This window comes from Pan troglodytes, chromosome 1, assembly GCF_028858775.2.
Source record: "Pan troglodytes isolate AG18354 chromosome 1, NHGRI_mPanTro3-v2.0_pri, whole genome shotgun sequence".
Lineage (NCBI taxonomy): Eukaryota > Metazoa > Chordata > Mammalia > Primates > Hominidae > Pan > Pan troglodytes.
Window position 1 is genome coordinate 218266892 of NC_072398.2, and position 10310 is coordinate 218277201.

At 41.9% G+C, this 10310-nt stretch overlaps 1 protein-coding gene across 1 annotated transcript; it reads right to left on the reverse strand.

Moving 5' to 3' along the window:
- Positions 1–4360: 4360 nt before the first annotated feature.
- Positions 4361–5416, reverse strand: LOC129143353 (heterogeneous nuclear ribonucleoprotein C-like 2). The gene has a single exon (XM_054679439.2). It carries the CDS (start codon positions 5396–5398, stop codon positions 4517–4519), a length of 882 nt encoding a protein of 293 aa, XP_054535414.1. The 5' UTR covers positions 5399–5416; the 3' UTR covers positions 4361–4516.
- Between the last annotated feature and the right edge of the window lie 4894 nt (positions 5417–10310).

Consider the following 10310-nt stretch of genomic DNA (forward strand, 5'->3'; position numbering starts at 1 on the left):
GTGATGTAAAGGTCATGGTTATTCTTTGTCATATCTGCACCTGCATATTGCCAGTGAAAACTTGCAGGGCACATTGGGCGGGCTTCCAAATTCACCACCTGTGGAAGGTCTTTCGATTGGCTTACATCCTGTCCCTGAGTAAAGTGTCTGATCATGAGTTCATGAGTGCCTCAAACCCCACAAGTATTGATGAAGGCTTCACCCACTGACAGTGAGAAGGACGCTGATTTGATTCTGATCATGAAGTTTTGCTGGTTGTCTTGCAAGGAATATGTTTTATCCTGTTATGTTGTTATCTAAAGCCAATGATTGTAACCTCTGTCTTGTCCTGTCCAATGGAAAAAAACAAAAACAAAAACTCAATTCTATTTGAGCCTTGCCAGGTCAATAAGACAAAAGAAAATTTAAAAACAAACTGATAGGAGGAGTCCCATTCCCTTCTTTTAACCTTTCTTACAAAAGCATTCCAACTTGTAACAGACTTTGGAAAACACCCACTTTGTCAGTGTGTGTCTTCCAGGTCAATCCTCACATTTAGCTTCCAGTGAAGCTTTCGTTAATTATTTCTACCTCAACAGCCTTATCTTCTATTGACACAAGGTTGCATGGTAATGGTTTGAATTGGGGTGGGAAGAAAAAATATTTCTATGTCTTTTATAAAGTAATCCTTGCATGTCATCTCCATAGAAGAATGAGTAGGTTCCTCTCCAAATATGTCCTGAGTATTGATGCATCCAATAAACAAAACTAATATTTATTTCATATACTAGAGCTATAGATGCATTCTATTTCCCTCTAGAATCTCCAATGAACCAATGTCTAGTTTCAGTAAGTTTCTCTGATTATATGGCAGAGGGTAACATGGTCATGTTCTGATTCTGTGTCTATGTCGATAACTATAGCGTTCCAGTCTTCATAATATGCGTCAAACCAGAGTTTATTCTAGTCGGAGTCTGGCACACCATCTAGATTAGACCCAGTTACACTAATGTTTTCTATGCATAGAGATAAGTTACCAGTAATGAAATCAATAATAGTCATAGGTCACCCATTTGCACCTATAGCTTCTTCTCAATGCCAAGTCATTTAATTATAAATATTAACCAACCTACCAAAGGAAGGATAACAAATCTTATCATGAATTTAGCATCCTCAATTGCTACCCAACGGTGTACGAAAGCAGGTTTTAGTATTAGGTGTGATCCTTCCCTTTCATCTAAATGACTCCATAGCCAGCAATTGCTTTGGTTAGTGAGAGTGGCCACATTTTGAACAGAAGATCTTAGAAAGTGTTTGGTTTGAGTGGTGAAAGTACCTAACAACATAAAATATAGGTTTGATAATTTTGTGTTAATACAAAACAAAACCAAGTCTCAGTCAATGGAAGAAGATCAAATGGAGTCTTGCTCCATTGTCTTGGAAAAGCTGTCTACCAGGTGATGATGTGTGCTTCTAGGGAAGGCTTTTCCTCAGATATCCTTAAGTTTAAGTCATCTGGTACGGTCCCATCCAATGCTGTTCATGGGCAGATTTCCCTTGGTGTCATTTCTAAAGGATGCAATCTCCAAATGCTAGGGCATGAGGGTCTAAGCATCACTGAAAGCCTCCTTCACCTAGTGGAAATAGTCTTTCAAATACTGCATCAAGGTCTTGCAGTATTGATTCATATTGTTACTGAACGATGGGCTCACTCTTCTAAGTGCATAGAACCCAATACTATGACACCATGTTTGAGAAAAGTAAAAAAGATTCAGCCAGGCATGGTGGCTCACGCCTATAATCCCAGCACTTTAGGAGGCTGAGGCAGGCAGATCCCAAGGTCAGAGGTTTGAGACCAACCTGGCCAACATGGAGAAACCCCCTTTCTGCTAAAAATACAAAAGTTAGCTCAGTGTGGTGACATGTGCCTATAATCCCAGCTACTCAGGAGGCTGAGGCAGGAGAACCACTTGAACCCAGGATGCAGAAGTTGCAGTGAGCCAAGGTAGCACCATTGTACTCCAGCCTGGGCATCAGAGACTCTGTCTCTAAACAAAAAATAAAAAGAATGCAGTCTCCTTTATTGGTTCAGCTAATTTTAGTTTCAAGATACAGTTTGTTCACTCAACCTTTGTAGAATACGAAGGATAATGAAGTTAATATTAGTGCCATTGGATCAGTAAAATCTTACCTGTGTGATAACCTGCCCAGTAACTGAGTTCTCCTCCCATTGGAGATTTCTCCAGAGATGCCCCAGAAAGGAAGCAAATTTTATAATCATTTTTTTGACTATGACTGTGGCATCAGTCTTTCTAAAAAGGTAATCTACAACCCATCCTGAAAACGGACACACAATCACAAGAACTGTAGCCTTTTTACATGGCTCACTGACATCATTGGTCCACGACAACCCCGTTTCGTGCAGCTATATGTGTGTATGTCTACCTATTCATATCTGTATCTATTTCCTTTTATTACCATGATTCACTTCCACTCTCCTTTCCATAGACAGCCACTCTACTCTTTGACCTAGCCTTGAATTTGCTTGTGACCTCATGGAACATAAGTATATGGAAAGCATATAGACTATATACTTGCATTTTGTATGTGTATTTATTTAAATCCACATATATGTTATAGCGTATGGTGCTACAGAAAAGGACCTCACAATTAATTGTCCAGTCCCAGACACTTTGGAGAGTGAATAGACATGCTGTTATAATAATTATTATTATTTTTGGAGATAGTGTCTGGCTCTGTGGCCAGGCTGGAGTGCAATGGCATGATCTCGGCTCACTGCAACCTCTACCTCTTGGGTTCAAGTGCCTCTCCTGCCTCGGCCTCCTGAGTACCTGGGATTACAGGTGCCCGCCACCACGCCTGGCTCTTTTTTGTATTTTTAGTAGGAATGGAGTTTCTCCATGTTGGCCAGGCTTGTCTTGAACTCCTGACCTCAGCTGATCCACCTGCCTCAGCCTCCGAAAGTGCTGGGAATACAGGCCTGAGCCACTGCACTCGGCCTCTCATGTGCCTTTTTAAATTGATGGGAAAATGACACCCAGGATAATTTATGGCCATTGTGGGAATTATTGGAAATCTTTAAGACTGTTTTTCTTACAAAACCACAATTGTAGGATTAAACAGTCTGAATGGGATGCTAGCACGTAGAGCCTTCTAAACTCTCTCTTCTTTTTTTGGGGAATTTGGGATCTGCCTACTGATTACAATTAATTGGTTGTCTTAAAAAACTCTTTGGTTAAGATTTTTTTTTGACAAGGTCTCACTCTGTTGCCCAGGCTGGAGTACAGCAGTGGTGTGAACATGGCTCACTGCTGCCTCAATCTTCTGAACTCAAGGGATTCTCCCACCTCAGCCACCCAAGTAGCTGGGACTACAGATCCATGCCACCAAGCCCGGCTAATTTTTTAAAAAAGAAGCAGGGCATTGGTGGCTCACTGGTGTGTAATCCCAGCACATTGGGAGGCCAAGGCAGGTGGATCACTTGAGGTTAGGAGTTCAAGACCAGCCTGGCCAACATGGTGAAACCCTGTTTCTACCAAAAATATAAAAATTAGCCGGGCATGGTGGCGGGTGGCTATAATCGCAGCTACTCAGGAGGCTGAGGCATGAGAATCGCTTGAGCCTGGGAGGCAGAGGTTGGAGTGAGTTGAGATCATGCCACTGCACTCCAGCCTGGGTAACAGAGCCAGATACCATCCCCACCCCTCAAAATAAATGTTTTGTAGAGATAGGGTTTTGCCATGTTGCCCAGGTTGGTCTCGAACCCCTGGGCTCAAATGATCCTCCCACCTTGGCCTCCCAAAGTGTTGGAATTATAGGCATGAGTCACTGCTCCCACCAATAATTTTTTTCTTTAAATTCCTGGTTTAATAAGGAGTTGTTTATTTTAAGGAAAAAAGGTCCCAAACATGGAGCTGTTCACAAAAATAACCCACAGTATCAACTTTAGAAAACACATTTTAAGAGTATAACACTAATTATTTTTCTGAGGATGCATTTGACATGCCAACTCTCATTCACAAAAATACATTGTTAGATTTTTGTTGAACTGCCCCACACAGCACACTAATATGGGGTGTAACACACATACTTGTAACTCCAAGCTGCTATCAGGAGCTACTCAACTCAATGAGATTGCCTTTGCAGTTAGGGAAGCAACTACTGAACTTATGTATGAAAGAAAAGAACCGTATTCCCTGCAAAAAAAGAAATTATTTTGGAGACAGTTGATAAAAACCATACGTCCTTTTTACTGTTAAGTCATAAAGAGGTATCTAAATTAAAAGCAAAAATTGCAGGGTAAGACTTAAGAAAACTTCTAGGAGCATCAAGGGAAGTGAAAATGGAACCAGGTGCAGGGCAATATGAATTAATGAATGTGGGAAGGACAAGGATGGGGAGAACAGTAAGCATGTGCTGAAGATACTAAGGGAGAGGATCTGGTGAAAAATTTGATGTTAGACAAGCTCCTAGGTAAAGAAACAATGGGATAAGATTTCTCAACCCCACTATGTGCTTAAGAGTCATCCTGGCCATTGGTGCTGTCTCTGTTATCCTCTCCTTCCTCAGCCTCTTTTTCATTATTCTTGATCAACTCTAGCTGGTTGTCCCCCTGATCTTCATTATCATCATCATCCAGTGGGTCCCCCTCCTCAGCAGAGTCATCTGCACCCCCCTCAGACTCCATCTTCACATGAGTCTCATCGTTCTTCATGGAGCTACTGCTCTGCTCCTCTTCTGACTTAGCATTTTTCACCTCTACCTCTTGTTTGCTCTGTTCCTTTTCAATTTTTTCCAGGTTTTCCAGGAGAGAATCCACTTTCTGTTTTATCTGGGTCAACTCCTGCTTAATGGCCTGAAGGTCATCTCCTTTCAGCTTTCCAGACTTGGAAGATCCCCGCTTTCCACTCTTAGAATTGAAGCCACTTTTGCCCTTTCGTGAGGTGTTTCCTGATACGCGCTGACGTTTCGAGGGCACTACAGCCAATGCCATAGCAGGAGGAGGAGGTACACGTGCTGGGAAACTGTACATCCCATCATAATAATGCCGTTGAAAGCCATAGTCCAAGTCAAAAGAGGAGCCGTACATCTCCGCTGCTGATCGTTTCACACCTGCGTTTCCTCGATTCGCTTTTGGCTCTGCAGCCAGGTTAATATCTACAACCTGGTCAGCAATCATTCTGCCATCTTCTCCTGCTACAGCAGCCCGGGCATTTTTCTCCTTATCATATTGAACGAAGGCAAAGCCCTTATGAGCAGAGCAGCCTGCAATTTTGCCATACTTGGAAAAGATCACCTCCACATCTGATTTCTTGACAACAAGAGTGTTGAGATTCCCAATGAACACACGGGAGTTCATGGAGTGAGGATCCGTCTTGTTGGTAACGTTGCTGGCCATTGTGTTGGATGATAAGGTTTCTCAAAAAGCCAAAAACAGGAGGCGGGAGGGAGAAGAGATTCGATTCTAAGTCTCCTACTGCCGGGTTCTACGTGGAGAAGCTGACTGCAGCTCGAGGCCAGAAATGCAGCCAAAACAGCTCAGTCTTCCTCTCTTCACAAAATGGCTCCCAACAAGAATTCTGAAATGACGTAAAGAAAAGCACAATCAACATTTTTGAAATAAAGACAAAACTGCATTTAGAAAAAAAAAGATCAAAGCTTGAAACCGTTCTTATGAAAAAAAGAAAAAAAGACAGGATAGAGTTCTGTGCCATCGTAGGCTGCACTGTCATCATTCTGCATCGGCTGACTGTAGGTCAGATGGGAGTGTCCTTACAGAAATTAGTGACTTACCAGATCTGGACTCAGTTTGCAGGGTGTTCAGACCTCAGGAAGAACCAAGCAGGAACTCCAGGCTTGAAGACTTTGGGTCTCTCCTGTGGGTCTTTAGAAGCTTTTATTGACCTTTCTAATCACAACTCCCACCCACGCCCTTCCACGTATGCACTGCTAGCTTCCAATCAAAAAGCAATATCTGATTGCATTTCTGAAGTTCCACCCAGCTAATCCTGATTGGGTTTTTGGCTTTCCGCAGATTAATGGATTGAACCAAATATCCATTCATATCACATATCCATATTCATTTCATGAATCAAGAAATTGACAGCATTAGGGATAGAGTGGAAGTCAAGAATTCATTCATTTAAGGCCAGCTGAGTTGGCTCATGCCGCTAATCCCAGCACTTTGGGAGGCCAAGACAGGCGGATCACCTGAGGTCAGGAGTTCAAGACCAGCTTGGCCAATATGGTGAAACCCTGTCTCTACAAAAATACGAAATTATCCGGGCATGATGGCAGCTGCCTGTAATCCAGATACTTGGGAGGCTGAGGTGGGAGAATTGCTTGAACCCAGGAGGCTGAGGTTGCAGTGAGCTGAGATTGCACACAGCCCTCCAGACTGGGTGACTGAGGGAGACTCTGTCAACAACAACAACAACAACAACAACAACAACAACAAAAAAAGAATGCCTTCATTCACGAACTCCACAAGAACTGATGGAATTTTACTGATATGTCACCTTCATAGCCCTGAGTGTGAGGCAGGGAAGGGGTTGATCTGTTCCGGACATTAGACAGAAAAATAAAACCTGAGAGTAGTGTTGTTGGGAGATCTTTGGCCACATCAATATTTTAAAAATGCTTTATAGTTAAAATAGCTTTATAAAAACAGAGAAGTCATCCCTACAAAATAAGAATAAAAAGCTCCATGTATGGAATGGTCTTGTGGGTTTTATATCACCTAAGGTAGCAGGTTATATGCTCATTCTGGTGGAAGAGAGGAGCTACTGAGGTTGTCAGTGGTCTCAGGGCTTAGGTTAAGGCTTCTCTGAAAGAAATTGAAACCATACATATAAACTTTATGAATTTAATCAGTGAAGAAGGGAGGGGGAGAAACAAAAATAAAGCAAGCTTGCAGCTCATTCAGCATTCATCATGAGGTCAGCTTGAACTGCTTCCTCATGGTTGCTGGCAGCCTACTGTCCGAAAATCATGTAGATCTTAAATTACAGTTCCCCTTAACTGCCCTGCAGACAACAATTTAAGCATTGTGAAGCATTAACTTTTTCATTTGACATATTCTTTCAGGTTCTGCATGTCAGTGAAACTACTGATGCTAGCTGATCTGAAGGGCCCTGCAAGGCACCAACTCACCAAAGAATGCAGTTTCAACATCCTGATGACTTCATACCTCTTACTGCTACACCAACTTTCCAGCCGCTTGCTATCTGGGATCCACTGGAAACCCTCAGTACTCCTTGGGTAGATGAATTTGAGGATCTCCTCCTAGCTTATCATTCAACCACCCTGTGATCATTAAACTCTGCTGCAAACCCTGCTGTCTCAGAATATTGCTAAGCTACTGTGCAGCAGGCATAGGAACCTGATGGTCCTGTAATAAAATCATGCCAAAATTACAAATCTTATCATGAATGTAGCATCCTCAATTGCTACCCAACTGTGATGAAAGCACGTTGTAGTATTAGCTATGATCCTTCCCTTTCATCTAAATGACTCCATAGCCAGCAATTGCTTTGGTTAGTGCGAGTGGCTACATTTTGAACAGAAGATCTTAGAAAGTGTTTGGTTTGAGTGGTGGAACTACCTAGCAACATAGAATATAGGTTTGATAATTTTGTGTTAATACAAAACCAAGTCTCAGTCAATGGAAGAAGATCAAATGGAGTCTTGTTCCATTGTCTTGGAAAAGCTGTCTACCAGGTGATGATGTCTGCTTCTAGGGAAGGCTTTTCCTCGGATATCTTTAAGTTTAAGTCATCTGGTACGGTCCCATCCATTGCCGCTCATGCGCAGATTTCCCTTGGCGTCATTTCTAAAGGATGCAATCTCCAAACGCTAGGGCATCAAGGTCTAAGCATCACTGAAAGCCTCCTTCACTTACTGGAAATAGTCTTTCAAATACTGCATCAAGGTCTTGCAGTATTGAGTCACATTGTTACTGAATGATGGGCTCACTGTCCTAAGTGCATAGAAGCCAATACTATGACACTATCTTTTGAGAAAAGAAAAAAGATTCAGCTGGATGTGGTGGCTCACATCTATAATCCCAGCACTTTAGGAGGCTGAGGCAGGCAGATCACGAGGTCAGGGGTTCGAGACCAACCTGGCCAACATGGTGAAATCCTGTTTCTGCTAAAAATACAAAAATTAGCTGGGTGTGATGGGGTGCGCCCATAATTCCAGCTACTCAGGGGGCTGAGGCAGGAGGATCTCTTGAACCTGGGAGGTGGATTTTGCAGTGAGCTGACATAGCACCACTGTACTCCAGCCTGAGCAACAGAAGCTCAGTCTCAAAAGAATATTAATAATAATAATCCAGTTTTCTTTGTTAGTTTAGCTAATTTTAGTTTCAAGATACCATTTGTTCTTGAATACCTTTGCAGAATACCAAGGATAGTGAAATTAATGGTAGTGCCATTGAATCTGTAAAATTTTACCTGTGTGATCACCTGCCTAGTAAACTGAGGTTTCCTACCATTGGAGATTTCTCCAGAGATGCCCCAGAAAGGAAACACATTTTATAATCATTTATTTGCTATGACTGTGGCATCAGCCTTTCTAAAATGGTAAGCTACAACGCATCCTGAAAAGAGACAGACAATCACAAGAATTGTAGCCTTTTTACCTGGCTCACTGTTATGATTGGTCCATGACATTCCTCTTTCTTACAGCTAGATGTGTGTATGTCCATCTATTCATATCGATATCTATATCTATTTCCTTTTATTACCATGATTCATTTCCACTCCCCTTTCCATAGATAGCCACTCTACTCTTTGACCAACCTTGAATTTGGATGTGATCTTATAGGATATAAGTATATGGAAAGTATATAGAATATATACTGGCATTTCATATGTGTATTTATTTTAATCCACATGTATGCTATAGTGTATGGTGCTACAGAAGACGGCCTGACAATTGTCCAGTCCTGGACACTGGAGAGTGAATGAACATGCTGCTATAGTTAATTTTCTTTCTTTTCTTTTTTTTTCGGAGATGCAGCCTCACTCTGTTGCCAGGCTGCTGGAATGGAATGACATGATCTCGATTCACTGCAACCTCCACCTCCTGGGTTTGAGTGATTCTCTTGCCTCAGCCTCCACTCTACCTGGGATTACAGGCGCCCGCCACCATGCCTGGCTATTTTTTGTATTTTTATTACGATGGGGTTTCACCATATTGGCCAGGCTGGTCTCGAACTCTTGACCTCAGGTGATCCACCCACCTCAGCCTCCCAAAGTGCTGGTACTACGGGCATGAGCCATCTTGTCCGTCCTTGTTGTCATTCAGATTTTCAGAACAACAGGGTGAATGAAGGCTTATAATCAACTTAACTATAGACCTTGGTCTCTTACCAAATTTTTAACTAACATATCTTTCAAATATAATAAGAATAAAAGTATTGCTTGCCCTATGTCAAATCCAGCTTGAAGTACTTAAATAGATTAACTCATAGCACTCTGTGAAGTCAATCTTGTGATTATTCCTTTTTATGGGTGAGTTAGCTGGGGCACAGAGGTTAAGTAAGTTGGATAAGATCATACAGCCATTGGCCACCGAGCCAGATTTGAACCTAAATTAATCAATCTGGATCTGGAATCTTTCCTACTGACCAAAATACCTATGTGCCTCTAAATCCTAAGCTGCTGAGGGTCTTACCTTGTTTCATATCTCAGTAGGAAGGGAGCTAATGTTTATCCATTACATCTGATGTTTAATGCAAATTTTTAATATATAACATTTCATTTTCCAAAATATGTTATTATACATTTACTTTGATTTTTCTGCATTTTTTAGGAACCTTGCTTTTCCTCCTTTAATTTGTTAGTGTGGTGAATTATGCATAGATTTTTCTGAGATTGTCTGGCATTCCTGGAATGGCCATTATATATTACTTTCTTTTCCTTTTTTTTTTTTTTTTTTTTTAAGACGCAGTTTCACTCTTGCTGCCCAGGCTGGAGTGCAATGGCGTGATCTCGGCTGACTGCAACATCTGTCTCCTGGGTTCAAGGGATTCTCCTGCCTCAGCCTCCTGAGTAGCTTGGATTACAGGCACCCACCACCACACCTGGCTAATTTTGTATTTTTAGTAGAGATGGGTTTTCTCCATTTTGGTCAGGCTGGTCTCAAACTCCCGACTTCAGGTGATCCACCCACCTTGGCCTCCCAAAGTGCTGGGATTACAGGCGAGATTCAGAATGCCTGGCCTATATAATACTTTTTAATGCACTGTTGCATTTATTAGCTGACATTTTATTAAGAACTTTTGCTGTCTTGCTCCAGATCAT